The 19517-nt window shown below is 31.6% G+C and overlaps 1 protein-coding gene across 8 annotated transcripts in view; it reads left to right on the top strand.

Annotated features, from left to right (window-relative positions):
* Positions 1 to 19517, top strand: part of LOC117125324 (band 4.1-like protein 5) — a 58684-nt gene that overhangs the window by 8079 nt on the left and 31088 nt on the right. For all 8 annotated transcript variants that reach the window (XM_033271831.1, XM_033271807.1, XM_033271814.1 and 5 more), the window contains exons 2-3: positions 3933 to 4050; positions 17604 to 17705. In XM_033271831.1, the coding sequence (XP_033127722.1) occupies positions 3933 to 4050; positions 17604 to 17705 (220 nt within the window). The remainder of the gene's footprint in view (positions 1 to 3932; positions 4051 to 17603; positions 17706 to 19517) is intronic.

Genomic DNA, 19517 nt, shown 5'->3' with positions numbered 1-19517 from the left:
GTATGGGTGTCTTTATAAGAATTATATAGGAATCCTATAAGTATTATTTTTATCCTATTGATTTCCTAAAGGAATCGTATAGATGTCTTTCAGGAATCCTATGTGAATGGTTTAGTTGTCTCATAAGATTCTTATAAGAAAGCTGTATATAATGATTTATAACAGATTCATATAAATTTCTTATTTTTGTAAATATATACTGTTTGTTAATGTTAATGCAAGTTGTTATTGACGGGTGAGCTGTTTGTTGACATCCGTTGGGTCCACAATATTGTTTGCATGCACAAGCAGTATTGAATGTTTGATTTCGAGCTGGAGTGGCTACTGGACGGAAAAAATAATAATGGCTTAAACAACTCCTGCAGACATAAAAAATACACTGAGTTCAAGATATACAAACCATGATTTCTTTAATTAAATACATCAAATATGCATAAATTGCATACCCCTTCACATAATATTGTTCGTCTTAAGCCTTACTGATGCACATACCTCAAATTCCAGCAGTACCTAAATGCTTTACAGTTTTCAAATCAGTTTTTTTTTCTGTAATTTATATTAAGGCGTCAACTAGAGTCTATTATACAAAACCCTGTTCAAGAATCTGTCGCGTTACAGGTGTGTATAAACCAGAAATTTTCTGTATGATATTGAAGCTGGAGCTGTCTATATCCATGCTTTTTCTTGTCCAATGGTAGCAGAGTAAATTTAAAATCTTGCTGAAAGATGCCATTGTAGATTCTGCAGTGACCAAACTAAGTTTGAAATATTGAATCAGGATGGCTTCGGATTTTCACCCTTGCTTCACATGCTGAAAGATATAAAAAAACAATTCTTTTAATCAGAGCAAAGTGATACATACAGTTGTCTTGTGCATTTTGAAACTCTTTTTTGAAAAAAAAAAGTGAGTCATGAAAAATCATAATAATACATACACTAGGTCAGAATAATAAAGAATTGAGGGGCTGAGCGAAATAACCAAGAACTGACAGTTGGAATATGATTAATGCTCTAATTGTTTTAAAATTTTAAATCATGTAATAATTAAACAGATTTTGCCATTTGTGTCTTTAAGGCAAGTAATTAATTAGTATTGAAAATGTATCTTAAAATTTTCTACCCACATTTTAAATTTTGTATTTTCCTTCAACATGAATGTATTAAAATAAGAGTATGATATGCGGTAGCTGAAATAAGAGACTAACACACTTCTTAATCATAAGTCGGTTAATTAGTTGTTCCATCCTTTTTTTCTTAGTTTTAAAAGCATTAAAATATTGTGCAATATATTTACAATGTTAATACTCTTTATGCAGTAGGCCTTACACACACATTATTGATTAATTGATAACCTCCACTATTAGTACTAGTGAGTTCCTATATTTAAAGTGTTAAAAACTTGAAACTTAAAAAAAAATTATTCACCTTTGAAAGTCAGGTAATTTCCTGTTTCTCCGACTGCCGCATTAAGGCTTTAAACAAACATCAACGCTTTCTTACTTCATGAGTTTTCACTGAGAAAAATTCTTTACCAACAAATTCTGAAAGAAAGTCAACATATAATGATTTTTTGATATTTTGTTTTGCAAACCCACTGTTGACGAAAGTAAGGATTTAAAATAAAAATAAAATTTATTTTTGATTAGTTAGCTCACCTGCTGCCGTGAATTGGAAATTGAGAAAAAAAAAATGTTTATTCTGTTCTGTAACATTAATTTACCAGAAAGAAATCTTAATTTGTTCACATAAATAAGAAGCATTTAACAGATCAATGCAAATTGTTGTAAATACGAGGGAGTTGTTGGTAATAATGATAATAATACCAGTAGCATAGGCCTAGCCTATAGAGGCCTATGCCTACCTCTATAAAAATCATTAAAATAATCATATCATGGACTTTTTTTACAATAATAAATAAGTGAGAACACAGCCCAATTCACACTCCAATACCTGTCTCTTATACACATCTAGATGTGTAGTTTACAACTGTGGCATAGGCTTCTAATAACCTGTGACCTATGTCATTTAGGAGAGCAGAGTCTCGATCTCAGAAGACATTGACTTAAATCATGGAGCTTTATAGCTCCATAAATGTGACACAATGAATAGGAACAACAGAATAACTCACAAAGTAATGTAATCCATAATTAATATCAAATAATGCAAGTAATTTAGGAATGAAAATATAGGCGATTGATAGCTCAGTTAAATTAGTTTAATCTCAGTTTTAATGGTTTAATTTATTGCCATTTGACCTAAATACACTAATCGGATATTATAAACAGTCTATTTCATAATTTATATTTTAGAATGTTAGCCTTCCACATGAATCATAAACATAAAAACATCACAAAGCAATACTTTATAATTGTAACTGCATTAATTGTGAATTACTTTTTTTTTTTTAAATATTGAATCTTTATGAATATTTGAAATTTTAAAATGATTTGTTACCATATTTTATGATATAATGAATGTAGTGTGGTACAACGTTAAGAAAAAAAATGAGTATGGTATGAATAATTTCACAAAAGAATGACATTTAATTCTACCGATTACTTGTTGAATAGATGTTCGACAAGGTACAGTATTTCATAATGTTGTTTATGATCATATATACATTAAAATTAAAATATTCTCATATATTATAAATTAGAAACTAAATATTTTCTGATTATATTGTAAGTAGTTGATTCTCATCATAATAATTGATCCTAGACTCTGCAGAAGGAGTACTTACAGTCAGTGATAAAATATCCATGGAGATGTCACAACTCATCATTGTGTATAACAGTACAAAAAAAATACTAGACCACACATGCAGTATGACAATATTTAAAGGCACAGTACTACCTGTATGCAGCCACACTGTGAATGCATATGTAAAAAAAAACCCCAGTCATGAGATGATGAGAATGATTAGAAGGAAGATTAGGACATTTACTGTACAGTATAGTTAAATTATCATCTTTGTCTTGCAGTACTTTAGTAAAATAGAAAATTAAAAGATTCACAAAAATGATGTAAATATTTCTCTAAACTACAAATTGTTTTTTTTTTTTTGTGAATAGTTACCATAAAACTTAGCGAATATAAGTTATTACAGTATTGTATGCTAAATAGATAGATGTGTATAAGAGACAGTCCTCCACCCCTTCCCCCACCCCCTCCTTTAAATCTGAAAACCAACCGAACTGTTTTGATGGAATGGAAAAAACTAACACGAAATACATGTGTTAACCATGTTGAACTCTTATTATGTTGAATTTAAGTATATTTATATGGTCTATTCACATTGAAACCGTCTAGCAAAAAAATTTAAAAATACCTTGAAATCAATTAAAATTTTGAATAGCTAATTTAAAAGGATCAAATAGTTATTAACTTGCAACCAGAAACAGATGGAAAACATTTTCGCTGATTACCCGGAAAAGGTTGTCTAAATGCAAAAGAATGTAGAAAATGTATTATTTAACTGTACGTTAATTGAGAAAATTTTCGTCACATACAAATTTTTAATTGTAAGCAAAATTCATTAAATATACAAGTAAAGTAAAGCGATTCAAATAGAGATTTAATATTTCAAATTTTTTAACTTATGACTGACTGTGCACTCTTTAGCAACCGTGAGACGAAAGTTTTTATTATGTCTGCTGTCCTCATGAAATTTTAGAACTATAGAGGGCGGAATAATACATTGATTAAATCTTGCGGTTGCGCAGATTCGATCTCAAAGGAATTTAGTAGGGTGTTGTGATCGGTAATGGGTCTGCGAAGGACAGGTTCAAAACAACGTTTGTTTCGGAATTTAGGACAATTTTAGATACCTTGATGGTATAAAATATCCATATTTATTTATTCTTGTGATGTTTTAAATCTTGAAGTCGTCAAATTAGCAAAATGATGCGATTTTTGAGTAATCGTTTTTCTAGGAGGTATCGCCGACATGGTACCGCTCGTGGAGAGGTTCGAGTTGATGGCACCAAAAAGAATATGCTGATCTGCAAGGTTTTGATGCTTGATGGTACCGACAAACAATATGAAGTAAAGGTAAGACCAATTTGGTTCTTGATCTTCAATATATTACCTAACAACTATTCCATGATTTTATAGCCTTTTCTCCAGTGTTTTGTTTTTGGGTTTTGTTTTTTTGTTTGTTTTTTTTTGTATAATATACTATTTTAGATTTTGATTGCAAATGATAATTTGTGTGTTTACTGTGGTGTAGGCCTATGTACTGTTTGTTGACAAACCTTTCTGTCATTTATTCATGTAGAGATGACCAACTTTTCTAGGCTAGGTCTACTGGACTGCCAGCCTCACTGAGTCTCGGGCTAACCTTTAGTTTCAGGCCCGAAGGAAACAAAAACAATCCCAAGCTATTTTCACTTTTTTCGGAGTAACTAATGACATGTTTGTTCGTCCTTTTCAATAATTTTCTATACTTGTTTGTACAGCCTTTCTGAAGGTGGAAGTTTATTTTCTATCCCAAAACATACATTTTTTTAGTTGGGAAATGGCCATTGCGATACAATAAGCCATGAATTCAAAGTTTTGATTCAGCCAAACAATTTATAATAAAAGTCTCCCATAATACTCATCTATGAAGAAATAATAATAGATCCATTTGACTGATAAAGGATTTGTATGGGATTACCTTCTATTTATCTGAATAACAAAAGAACAGAACAGCAACGGGAAATTGGTTTCTTGACATGGAACAAGTTCAAAACAATTCTCCATTCAGTAATTGTGTATGGAATCAAAGGTTTTATTGTCTTTTTTGATGTCCTGTTTCTAAATTTGGACTGTAGTGTAGGCCTAATTATTTGAGGATATTAAATTGAATCCTGTGGTGTGCATGAAAAAAACTATTTATGATGGTAAAAAGAACTAAACACAATGTATGCCAACATGATATAGACAAGAATAAAGGCTTCAAAAGATAGAAACTACAGTAGAAAATTATTAATTTGCTCGTTTTTTTTTTTTTTTGTTAATGATTTTATATGTGGGTTTGCTTTTAGTTTTACTGTAGATTCATAGAGTTTATATTTTTATTTGCATGTAATATGATTTATTGAACTGATTATGTGTTTTATTGATTTAACTTACTGACTAGAGTATTCAGTTACAGAAAATATACACTTTGATTTAGCTTAAATTGTTTACAACTGTGGCATAGGCTTCAAATAACCTGTGACCTATGTCATTTAGGAGAGCAGAGTCTCGATCTCAGAAGACATTGACTTAAATCATGGAGCTTTATAGCTCCATAAATGTGACACAATGAATAGGAACAACAGAATAACTCACAAAGTAATGTAATCCATAATTAATATCAAATAATGCAAGTAATTTAGGAATGAAAATATAGGCGATTGATAGCTCAGTTAAATTAGTTTAATCTCAGTTTTAATGGTTTAATTTATTGCCATTTGACCTAAATACACTAATCGGATATTATAAACAGTCTATTTCATAATTTATATTTTAGAATGTTAGCCTTCCACATGAATCATAAACATAAAAACATCACAAAGCAATACTTTATAATTGTAACTGCATTAATTGTGAATTACTTTTTTTTTTTAAATATTGAATCTTTATGAATATTTGAAATTTTAAAATGATTTGTTACCATATTTTATGATATAATGAATGTAGTGTGGTACAACGTTAAGAAAAAAAATGAGTATGGTATGAATAATTTCACAAAAGAATGACATTTAATTCTACCGATTACTTGTTGAATAGATGTTCGACAAGGTACAGTATTTCATAATGTTGTTTATGATCATATATACATTAAAATTAAAATATTCTCATATATTATAAATTAGAAACTAAATATTTTCTGATTATATTGTAAGTAGTTGATTCTCATCATAATAATTGATCCTAGACTCTGCAGAAGGAGTACTTACAGTCAGTGATAAAATATCCATGGAGATGTCACAACTCATCATTGTGTATATAACAGTACAAAAAAATACTAGACCACACATACAGTATGACAATATTTAAAGGCACAGTACTACCTGTATGCAGCCACACTGTGAATGCATATGTAAAAAAAAACCTAGTCATGAGATGATGAGAATGATTAGAAGGAAGATTAGGACATTTACTGTACAGTATAGTTAAATTATCATCTTTGTCTTGCAGTACTTTAGTAAAATAGAAAATTAAAAGATTCACAAAAATGATGTAAATATTTCTCTAAACTACAAATTGTTTTTTTTTTGTGAATAGTTACCATAAAACTTAGCGAATATAAGTTATTACAGTATTGTATGCTAAATAGATTAATTTATCGATAATTTGGATGACTCATCGAGCAAGATGCACTTAACAATAGGTTTCCGTTAGCATTCTGTTATAATACTGTTTAAATCAGGAAGGGTACTTCCCAATGCGTCACTCAGTAATCATCAGAATTTCATTTCATATTATTTTGTCTTCATTCAGTGAGTTTTCTCTATCTTTGTATGAAACTGCTTATTGTTGTATTCTATTTTTAGCAGCTGATCTAGTACTATATTTTGGGTATTTTCACAGAAAATTGAATTGATTTTGATGATATAACAGGCATCCTAAAATGTGTAATGCAATGTGACAGTACGGTATTGTTCAATCTTATTTTATTTTTAGCAAATCTGATTTTTCTTTGCTGTAGTTAACGTTATCAGAAAATTTTAATATAATTATTCAGATATACAGTATGTAAGAAAATGTAAGTTTAAATTCAATATAAAGTCATGCACTTTTGAATTACCAAATTATATGGTCAACCATGTACTATGTGGATTTGATGGAATAGAGTAAGCTTTCATTAACCTCTGGGGAGGGGGATGTTTTTGTTTTTTGGTTGGTTTTTTTTGGTTTCTGATTTTCAAAATATGGGAGAGGGATCCAGTTTTTCCCAGGAGTAAATTTTAAGTTGGCATATTTCCTTTTTCTTTATTTTTTTTTTCTGGTACCAAAGACAAAAAAGTATTTTGTTTCTTTTTTTTTTCTTTTGGTGGACTGACATTACTATTGAATAGTAGGCCTACTGTTGTGAGCATGGACATAGCACAGTTTGGATAAGAACGTGATGTAATGCCACAGGAATGTTGTTAACTGTACTTTAGGCCTAGTAAATGGTGATTCCATTCTAGCATTGAAGTGATGAAAAGATCCTGTTATATACCACTGTGACAGCAAGCCCTAGGCTATGTACTGTATTGTACATGCTTTTTGTTATGAGGGCACAATGCACTGAAAATATTAGCAATACCAGGGTTCAAGGTTCAAGTTTATTCATCACTTATAAATACAAGAAATTTGTTTTTCTTGGCAAATATTTTAAACACAAAGTAAGAATATAAAGAGAAGAGATACTTTGATACAATGCCCAGAAGAAATAAGAGAGGAAGATTTGAAAATATATTGTCATAGTTTTAGTTTTTTTTTTTGTTTTTTGTTTTTTTAACTACTTCAGACATTTTTTATTCTTTTTTAATCTAGTTTTCAAATTCCAACTAAAAAACATAATCACTATGTTTTTTTTTTAAACAGAGAACGAACGGTATGCTATGCAAAATAACTAATTTTTAAAGTATCAAAACAAAAGCATCAGAGGAGCAGACTTGTACTAATATTTTATGACTCTATACTATATAATATTTTTTATGACTACCAGTACAGTAAGTTGTAAATAGGGTAGGCAGCGATGCTACTGTGAATAAAACTTGTTTTACCTATAGAATTAATAATTAAATTAAACCAGTTCCTAATTCATGTTAATTGATTGGATTAAGTCATCAATCGACATCATTAATCATAGTTTAAAATTAGTATAAGACTGGTGTAACAATGACCACTGCCTTTTTTAACCTCTACGCAATTATTACATATTTTTTTACTTCATGTATTTATATATCTGTTTACATCTAGACATTTTTTAGCCAAATACCTTTTTTCTCATCAAGGCCATTTCTACCTAGTCTTCACCAAGGCTGATGTTTCCTCTTGCTTTTCTTTTACCTCTAACCTTTTTTTTACCACTTTTTAAAAAATGAAATATTTTCCAAACAGCCCCTTACAAATGCTGTCACAATGCACTGTTCGTTTACCAACGCACTGTAGTCATGGGAGAATGGAAGGGAATTTCATTTATTACCAATTAGTAGGGACCAACTTAGATGCTCGCTCAATGTCCAGTAAATGCACATTCTATTTTAATTAAAACTCGTACAAATTTTTGAATTTTCTTCATAATCCGTCTTATTCCATTCACAAGCAACAGAGATAAGAACAGGTTGGAGAAAGTTATTTAATTGACATCACCATTTTGCAACTAAGCTCTTTGTAAAGTTCTATGTATGTGTTAAACAACTTTTGGTAATGCACTCAATAAATTAGAATTTGCTATGCGTTTGGTATGTAATTAATAAGATTTTACAATATGACTAAAAACATCCCCCATCTCCAAAGGTGTCAAAAGCAGCCTTCACACTTGATAGCAAACTACTGTGTGAAAAAATCTCTGGAATCCATAATTTGTAAATTAGTATTACTGTATTTATTTGATACTTATGGCTTCAACTAAAAACTTACATTTAAATTTAAACCTGTTTAAAATAAAATGAAATAATGTTTGAACTTGTAGAAATATGTAGTTAAATAAACATGAATAAGCTTCTACGATCATTTAAATAAAAATGAGTTTTACAGACACTAACAATACAGGAAACAATTGGATAAATGTATTCCCTCCGAAGTACCCTAATAGTTCCCAATTATTGTAATGGAAAATAACGTGATTGGATGGAAGGTCCTCCATGAGTTTTGTGCATTGAACTGTATCTTTGGACGTTGATCTGTAACCGGAACACTCTGAGTAGTTTAAACCAAACTAATGCCATTCAAGATTGAATCACAATCTATGGTTTAGCTGCAAGTTAGAATAACGGAATAAAATGGGCAATTGTGCCAAGATGGGCCATTAGGACATGTGCAATGAAGCTTGAGAACTCTCAATAGGATTGAGGATTGAACAACATTGCCTAAGTTTGCTTACACAGTCTATATAGCTTAATTAAAGGTACTCGGAACTGGTTAAAGGTACTCCGTAATGATTAAAGGTACTCCATAGTGGTAAAGGCACTTTTTCAGCACCCACAGGCTATAATTTTGGCAAGGCTTGAACTGTATTTGTTATATAAATTAGCAAATCAACTTACTTCACATCCAACATTAGGTTCCCATGCTTGTTACAGTGATAACACAATAATGCATTATGAATACTCATTGAGGCTCCGTTGTAGTGCCAAATATTTGAACATAAAACCTTAGTATCGGTGGGCAATTAAACTACAAAAGGTACAGTTCTATAGTATTTCTCAATTCAAAGCAATTTTATTTATATTTCACTGCAAAATGATGGAGCCAGCAGACTGTAATAAATGTTTACAAGCTAGTCAATAAAGTGCTACCAGTGTTTTTTTTTTTTTTAAATTGATTTATCTGTAATATGTTTCTAAATACACACCTTATTGTGTAATACTATGCTCTATCGAACTTTATGGTTCTTGGAGGTTACAATTGTTTGACACTATGTCCTAGAAAACTACAATTAACATGGTTTATAAGAGTTGAATTTCTTCAAGTACTCTATTGAGGATAAATTTAGATTTTTACATGTGACATGCTAAAATATGAATACACCACATCATGACCAGTATAGGCACGTCAAAGAAAATTGATTGTGTGATTGACTAGTTTAAATGTATTCATTGATAAAATCTGGGAAATTCTAAAGCATTCAAAGTACATACAATTATCAAAAACCGAAAGGTCCACTGAATAATCTCAGATAAGAAATATAATACTGTATACTAATAAGTATTGAAATACACGCCATCGTGTTGGGATTCAATATTTCGACATTAATTAAATGTCATATTTTATTCAACATTAATTATGTCATATTCAGATTCCTGATGTCATTTTATTCGACATCAATTATGTCATATTCAGATTCCTGATGATGACATAATTAATGTCGAAATATTGAATCCCAACACGATGGCGTGTATTTCAATACTTGGAGTATGTATTGTACTTTCTTACAATTATCAATATATAGTAATATATGATTGGATCAAATAGGTTAACTTCCAAATGTTTTATTTGACTACTAGTCTTTTAATTGTGTCCTTTAGTGGTCAACAATGTTTTTTTTAAATTCTATTTTGATTAAAATAATGTAATTTAATTTTATAATAATTGAAATATTAATTATTATTATTCAAGCATAAGACAGACATTGGGCATTTTCAATTTTATATTTACTTAATTTATACATAGTTAATTATATTTACTAGATTTTTTTAGTCATATTAAAAAAAAATAGCCAGTGTTTGCTTAGCTTCAAATAAAAATGAATTCCTTGTTTACCACTTGTTGTAAGTATACCACGATGGGAACTCGTCTAGAACACACTGGGAATATGCCCTTCATTCTTGGGCAAAAACATACCAGACCCACAGGAAACTTGCCTTGTGGGTATATTCTAAGTCAGGACAAACTTTATTCGAAAAAAAAAAAAGAATTAGTCTTTCTTTTATTTGATAGTTTTGTACAGTAATACTTAATTTATAATATTTTTCAAATATAACTTAACTATATTTCAGTAGCATTCATAAAATTGATAATCATAGAATAGTATCTAAATATGCATTAAATGGGCTAGAAGGTAGTGTTATAACCTTTTGCCCAGTCTTTCATTCATTATTGAAGTTCCAATACCGGTAGTGTACAGTATTAAGACACGTATCAGTCGGTCACCAGCCAACAAACACAAGCTTAGCCCAGTGGTGGTTGCATAGCCTTTGTTTTGCGGTTGTGGCTGGTACATTGGGAGGCATGGGCCCATGTAATAATTGATTTCAAGCCTATGAACTTGGTTTTAACAGCTGTCATCATTTGGAATCAGAAAGGCTGAAGCCATGGGGAGCGCGATAGCTTGGAAATTGTATACTATAATCATTTGTAACACTCGTTAAAATGGGAGTTTGTTGCTGTCATGTTTTCAATATGATTTTAAATTATTATACCAAGAGAATTAAAAGGCAGCACTCTAAGACTAACTTAGATATTATTTATGCAACACAAGCTTTTATGATTATACAGTACACAATAATTTAATGAAAATTTAATAGGCTATACAAAGAAATAATGCCTGCTAAATTTTTTTTTTTTTTTGCCTAAGTGTGGTATGCAGCTACAGTTTTTTCTATGATCTAATATAATTATGTATTGTGTAAGGAGAATGTTACATTTATTATTTACTTTATAGATGTCTTGTCTGAATTTTTAAATTGGTTTGAAAGAACCATGGTGAGCTTTACCATCAGATGACCGCTTAGATTGCTTCCCAATTGAGATGCATATGGGCTAGTCTCTCTTGTTAGGTTCACACTAGAGCCCTAGTATTATTTGGGTCTGGTGCTACAGTAACCGTTAGAACTAACCATTCACCCATGTGCAAACGCCCGATCAGTTGCAGTACAGCCAGAAACTAATTGCAATTTTTACTCCGCGCAGGCTTTGTAGCTACATCGTACCTGTTATAAATAATCTAAGCAAAACTGCAAAGTGAACCTACGAAGAAAAAGTGTGTTGTTTATTTGTATGTGCAGAAAGACTGCTGTAGCTTTACTGGTATAAACAATGTATTGCTGGGTCATTTGTGAATGACAAGCACAAGTTCAGACTGTTAATTTAAAATATGGAGCTAATTTTTGATGAGAGTCTCCCCTTCCACTCGCTGTCGACAACAGGAACTTGTTTGCACTGCTGTATTATTTTTTTAATTAATTAGCCTAGGGCCTAGCCTATTTTTTATTTATAATTATTTTACCTATTGTATACGTGTGAAAAGATTGTCCATCAAATAATATTTTGTAGTCTTGATTTAGTAAGATAAATAATAAATATAAAGGAGAGTTAACGTCCGTTAATTCTTAAATTACCGATCGTCGCATGGAAAACCCAATAGAAAGCAAAACTTGACGAATCACCAGTTCATGTTGTCAACCCCAAAATCCAGGAGCAGGCATCATGTGCCCTAGTAAAGTGTGTTAAAAAAGGTTAACCTTGTGGCAAATGTTGAAAAGCTGTGGGCAACAGTGAGTAAAAACGATGGAAATGCGGTCCAGCATTTCTAGCCTTAATTAGGCAAGGTAGTGATTTCTATAGTTCCATTAGTATTGAATCACTTTGCAGGTTCTGCTCATTACGGTGTACATACAACGTGATCTTTATGTAGAATTCTTAATAATTTGTACATGATTTGTCATCGATAGTATTATTTAAAAAGAAGAAAATGCCTACTGCCAGAATAATATCAGATAAAAATACTCCAAATTGGAAAGTTAACCAGTATAATTACTGTCTGCTCTCCTCTTGGGGGAAAATATAGAGTCTTAAATGAAATTCAAACATACTGTTCTGTAGGCCGGTAGCGAAGCAGGGTTTTAAAATATGATGGATATAAGGTAGGAAATAATGAACAATAAAGTTCTAACATTGTTTATTAGTTAATTGCAACATTGCTCATATGTTGAATGCTAGTAAACTATATTTCAGTATTGTTTACACATTGTTTATCAGCCCGATGATCCAGCCTACGATCATTGCAAAGTTAATTAAAATAACAATTACCTTCGTTGGGGTTCAGAGCTACGTTCAAAATGGGTGGTTTTACGCGCAGATGCAAAGTTCACGGCTGTACTGTAGCGCTAACCATTACCAGGATCTGAATACGCTAACGGTTAGCAAGTGCTATCAGTTAGCAAGTTGAGTGCATTTTTATCACTAACCAGTCCCACATGCACATTTCCGATTTCCAGTTTCCTATTGGCCAGATATCCCACATTCATCTTTCTTGATCTGGATCTGGGATTTTCTTGTATGAACGCATGGGTGAGCGCGTATGTTTATCTGGATTCTGCTAATCGTTAGCTGCCGTGTATGAACATAAATAAATAAGAATGATTTTTATAAATGCTTTGACGATATCAAATATCCTGGAATTCTCTTTACCTACCTACAGTCAGTGTTTACAAATTACTACTCACGGTTGTGTGACACAAAATGACATTAACAGGTCATGTATTATGTAATTCTAGTTATTTCACTTCATTATCATACTGTACAATAGGGGTTTGTCAAATATGAATGTCCTTGAAATATACAATGAAAAAAATTGTATTAAATAAAGGGACTTGTTTAGTTGGATCTAGGCCTACTATAGTAATTCCACTTCATGTGAGGCTTAAGGCCTGTTTATACTTCAACGATAATGATAACGATAAAATAGCTAAAAAGCAATTGTTTATATAGAAAACAAATAAAATGAGAAGTTTTTACACTAGGACGATTCGATAACGATTTATCGTGTATACAATAACAAAATATTTTAACAAATCAAATCAGATGACGTCATAATCATGGAAGAACAATAAAATCATTGCTACTACTACGATTTTAATGTTTTTCCATGATTATGACATCATCTGATTTGATTTGTCAAAATATGTTGTTATCGCATAAGCGATAAATCGTTATTGAATCATTCTAGTGTAAAAACTCATTTCTTTTATTTTCTATAGGAACAATTGCTTTTTAGCTTTTTTATCGTTATCGTCATCATTGAATTATGAACAGGCCTTTATGCTATTCATACCATCTATTTAAATTTGAATAGGTCATAACTTATCAATATTAGAAAGAGTATTTTTAGTATAATATTAATTAAAATATTACTTTTAAAAATGATTCAGATAATTCACAAAATGAACCAAAAAAAATTGATATGATACTGACAATTGTCAATTGTGGTGACAATGGCAATATGGTATGTGGCTGTAAAGTTAGTGATGATTATGAAACAAGTCATTAGTGACTACTCTAATTAATATGTATATACTGTAAGGTATGATCATATTTGATTATAAGTACAGTAAATCTGGCCACAATCTCAAGTGCATTTTTTACACCATTACATTGTACTTTCCAAGGATTCTCAAAAACATTTCACAAGAATCTCCTGTAGCCAATGTCAACCAACGTTGGTTCAGCTAATCATCATTGTAAACTAGCCATTCTGTGTGTTTATATATTTCTCATTAGATTGATTACCTGCCCATCCAACCAATTCACTTGTATAACTGTGATCAGGGTTTTTACTAACTTGTTTTAATGCAACGTAATTAGCCAATAGTTATTGGGTAGTTGATATAGCTGTTTAAATATTTAAGTCTCAGGGATTTTCTCATAATGCAAGATTCGTAGAATGTAGGGTGTAGAGAAGCCCACAGATCCGGGCAAGTGACGGTGGCAAGTAGGCCTAGAACTTTACAACATCATGAATGAAATAGCAGGATCGACACTGGGATCAAGGGTTTAGCCAGAAAAAAATGAAATAGGCCGTCCAAAATGGAAGCCAGTGGCACTAAGCCCCACCGAATATTGGTACGAAAACAACATATATTCAATCAATAAATGTTGCTTTTATCAAACGTAAATATGATTTAGCTTTAGTTTAATGTAACATTCGATAGATTTGAAGAATATAAAGAATTTGCTAAAGGTAGACCTGGCCCAATTAGGCTAGGCCGAGCTGATGAGGCCAAGTCGTCTCGGTAAAAGTGGCCTTCCTAAATAATCGTAGGTCATCCAAAAGACGGCCGAACGGCTCGCTGGCTAAGCCTATGATTGGGATCATAATTGGGTAACGACACAAATAACATGAGGCCACGTAGCACTAGACACCTTGTGGCAAAAGATGACATTAAGGTACTCTAATTGTTATAAAAGCTTATTCACTGTAGTTTATGCAGTTTTCTTTTCTTTAGTGATAACAATATACAAGTTCAAACAGGTTTAAAATTGATACCCGGGCTACAATTGAACACACATAAGATTATCTCATGAAAAATTTGTATGAACATAGCTAGTGGTAAATAAAACCACAAGTAATCACAGTGGCTGGCCTTGGGTCCCTCCTGTACATTGGCCCCTTGACCCAGACCCATTGTCAGTTTTTTTTTTTTCTTTGGTTGAATCATCTTGCCTACTGTAAACACAGCGGGCACAAAACCTCCTGTTGGTGTTTATGGATGAATCACAAATTAAATAATCTTTCATAAGTTTATAAAGAGCTCTCCATCCCACCATTGCCAGTCATGTGGGGATGAGAGTGGATATTAAAATATAACATATTATTCATTATTAAATTGGTATCTGATTGGCTAATAATGTAGATCATTATTGAATCGCCTTAGGTATTTCTTCTAAAAAATGAATTAAATCCCATGATAAACTGTTTTATAAAAAAAAGCAATTTCTGCATGCCTATCCCATTAACCTAAGGTAATGGAAAATCAATTCGATTCGAGAGACTTGATGAAGAAAGCAGTCAATTTGTAGTTGCTGGTCGTGTCTGCAAATCCAAACTTTAGTAAACGTTTATTGATAAACTGTTGTGGTCAATATTTATATTCTGGTATTATTTTAATCATATTATTCGATGTCCCATTCACAATGATCCAAGAACTGATTGTAAATCTGCACATCAACAACTCAGAGTTGGATATAATTGCTGCGAATCAGCCAATTCATATTCTTGACAGCAATTTGAATTCTGAAAAGTCATTGTTTGTCAAAAAACAAGGGCCTAAGACAACTGAAAAGTGGAGTTTCCTTCTTTCGTTCTGCCGGATAAAATAAATTACTTTGGGCGACGTTTGTAGACTAACCTACACGTACCAACTGCATTTGCAATTTCTAGTAATAATTGATTTATATGCACATTACATAGTACAATAGGTAGAAGTGAATAAGTACCAGTACATTTTTAAATATATTGCTAGGTAAAACATTTAATGGCGTGTGATGTAATTTGGAATAATTGTCTATTTGCATATAGTATATAACTATTGTATGGCTTATAAAATTTGGATAATAATTATAGACAAAGCTTGTTCTTCAGATCGAATGTTGTAAAAGCCTTGATAGGCCTCTTTATGATACCTTTTAACTATTCCTACGGGTAACTACTGTACATGGCAAGGTTCCACCCAGAGGAGTGCCCCTAATCTCCTACCTTAGCACCGGACTAATAATGTTTCATTCACGTTGTTTCACCTCTCCAGTTACATGTGCACACCAAATATGTAGCGCAACCTGTCAGATACCTTTTGCTGCTTCTGGTGGGTGCAGTTCCCACTTAGCCCGCTGGTACAGAAAGGGCCTCTCAAGGACACATGCACCACCACCCCGGCTTGCACCTAGTGGCAAACTGTTACCAACTATTAAGCAGTTCAAAAAATATTAAAAAACACAATTAGCTTTGGTGAACAGTTATTCCTGCAGTAATCATTCTACCATCTGGTTCCTGTTTTTAGTCCACCATCACAGATGTTAAAATTATTTTTGGTTTGTTAAGAGTTTATTCATTGTCATTGGCTGTAGCTAAATTTACACAACTATTAGAGAAGGTCTTAAGAGTTGCAACTTCTATTTGAACAATTTTTTTTTTACACCTGTTTAATCAAAATACCTGTGTTGTTTGGTTTGCATTTGTGTGTTTGTTTCATGTAGCTTATACCGGCAGTAATTTTACCATGTTGCACATAACTTGCTGAACTTCATAGCATGAGACTATCTTATGATCCACTGCCTGTGAAATGTTCAATACAGTATTTATGGTATTACGAATAGTTATATCTGAATTGGCTTGATTGAATATATACATACAGTATGGTATGAATGAGTCATGTTTAGTGTTTAGGTAACATTAACAATCTGAATAACATGAAAGGCTAATACTAAGTTGTCTATTGTTAGTCACTGTTATTTTTTTTATTTTTATGAAAGCAAAAAAAAAAAACCAAAACAAATTTGATGCATTGCCGTGTAAATTGATTTTAGTATTTTACTTAATTTAATTTATGTGCTAGATAGTGGTTTCTTTTTTTTAGTTATTTACTTATATAGTTTATAATTCAATTATAGTTGTGAACATTTCCTCACCAGCCTCAAAACCTTTTAATAGTGGGTTAGTTGAGTTTATGAAAATCGTTTTAGTAAGCGGTATAGAGAGTGATATTACACAATATTATATCTGAGCACTCCAGATATATTATTTGTAGATGCAGTTTAATATTGTTTTTTATTCAGTGATGAAATCTCAGTTATCATTTTTCCTTCTGGAAATGCCTCCATACCCCATTGTCACTTTGGTCCGTGACTAATAGTGATTGAAAGATAGTCTGAAATTTTTAATCTTGAAACTTTACTTTGTACCCCAAAAAATGGTCCTCTGTTATTCATTATATATAATATTAACTAGATTAAAATGATATGTCCATTTTGAGATTTTTTAGTAAATAATTGTATAGTAGGCCTTGAATATAATCACACTTCCTTAAGTTATATTCTTGGGATATAGTTTTATTTAGAATAAAACAGGAAATTTACTTTAGATTATAATGTAGTTCAATGTTTTTTAATTTCTAAAACCATGAAATCTTTTTCTCTTTGTTTAGAAAAATGCAAAAGCAGAGGAACTTTATGAACAAGTGTTGTATTCATTGGATATTGTGGAAAAGGATTATTTTGGACTTAGCTTCACAGATGCAGAACAGTCTGTAAGTACAATACAAGGCCAGTATTTTATGGTAAAATCTTGGAAAACCCTTGCTCACTTATATATCGTATTTTATTGTTCAATTAAAAAGGAGAAATATTTCATATTAATGGTATAGAAAAGAAAACCTTACATAAACAATTTTAACCAACCAATTCGCTCATATATTTATGGTGTATCTAGGGGTGTGCGTGGACATCCCCAAAGCTTTCACCCCTCAGTTGGCCTCCCCCATTGAAAATGTTCAAAGATATTAAAAGGTCTTGCTCAAGTGGTAGTTAGCAATTATCTCGTATCACCTTATTTTGGGAGGTATCATCCCTCACTTCACCTTTGCACCCTTCTCATCAGTCCCCTCTCCACTAGTTCCCCGTCTCCTCCCTCCATAATTTCAAGACTCCACTGCTTATATTCCAACTTCCCCAATCTGTATAACTCTTTACACATAGCTGAAATCCCTAGGCCTGTGTTTTTTAATTTCTATTTTTATTTATCAGATATGTTTTTGCCATGTAGGGCTTGTATGTGTTTCTCTTTTTCTGGATACAAACTTTTTGATAAGGTAGTTAAATAAGAGCAGTTTTAATGGCATTTACATAGCAATAACATGGCAAGACTGAACGACTTGCACAGATGCTGTGTTGACACCAGAGTACAGAGGCATGTATGCATAATGTCCATTGACACTTTGAAAGGTCATACAGGTTACATTTATCTGGGCCTTAGTAAGGTACTACAACTAGTCTGCTTATGAGCAGTTTCATATCAGCTGTTTTTATCATAAAAATTATAATTTTTTTATTAATGACATCAGATGAAGGTGTGCTACTGTATGTACATGACCAGGTTTTTTTTTTTGGTAGGCCTCTTGCACCCTCCCACAGCTAAGCAAAGTCCCTATCATCTTCTGAGAAGTCAACCTTAATTAATGTAAAAGCCATAGACATTTTGAATCAGCTCAAAGCTTGTATTTTATGTAAGATTATAGAGGTCATATTAATGAACACACGATCTAGAAAAATGCTGAAATCAATTATGATACTTGCACTTACCTTATCAAGACTAGCTAGTTTACAGTAGGTTACATAAGGCCAAGTAACAAAAAATATTTGTTTCCCGTCCGGGGTATTTCAAAAAGTTGGTGAGGGAGGCACTTGTTATTTGTTATTTGTTATTTTTGTACCCGTGTCAACAAATACTTAAATACGCGTCCTGTCTTGATAGTAGTGCATACAGTCACACACATAAAGAGTCGTACAGTAAAGCATCCAGAGGACATGACAACAAATATAAAAACACAAGGTACAGTATGAAATTCATTAATTTTTTTTATTGAAAAAAAAATCAATAAAAAAAAAAAAAATCAAAAATACCCTATATATTGTATAGTAACTGTTATTCTGATTTGCTTGTGTTTTCTGTTTTCAGGCATTTTTGGTTTTAGGCAAGATATCACATCACAAGACAAGTATATTATTTAAGTTAATCATTGGATCATAAGATACAATCAGTACCTACAGATTTAGAAAGATTAACGCCAGTATTTAGCCAATAATTGTTTACATTATAATTATTAATAATCTGCTATTTTCATTGTACACTTATTTTTTATATATATTCGATAAAAAAATAATGTATTCTTTATTCTTGTCATTCCTATATTGCAAACATTCACGTCATATTAATAAAAAAACACTATCCATATTTGGTATTCCTATTCTTGTCGCTGTTTTTAAGGTTTCAGTATCTGGGATAGCTATCATGTGCCTCCTTCGAGGTACCAACACTCACTTCAATCTGCAAAAAAATAAAA

Source organism: Anneissia japonica, unplaced genomic scaffold, assembly GCF_011630105.1.
Source record: "Anneissia japonica isolate Jap-2015-1 unplaced genomic scaffold, ASM1163010v1 scaffold466_len1169948_cov191, whole genome shotgun sequence".
NCBI lineage: Eukaryota > Metazoa > Echinodermata > Crinoidea > Comatulida > Comatulidae > Anneissia > Anneissia japonica.
The sequence above is the reverse complement of the archived record's forward strand: the minus strand, read 5'-3'. Positions and strand labels throughout refer to the sequence as shown.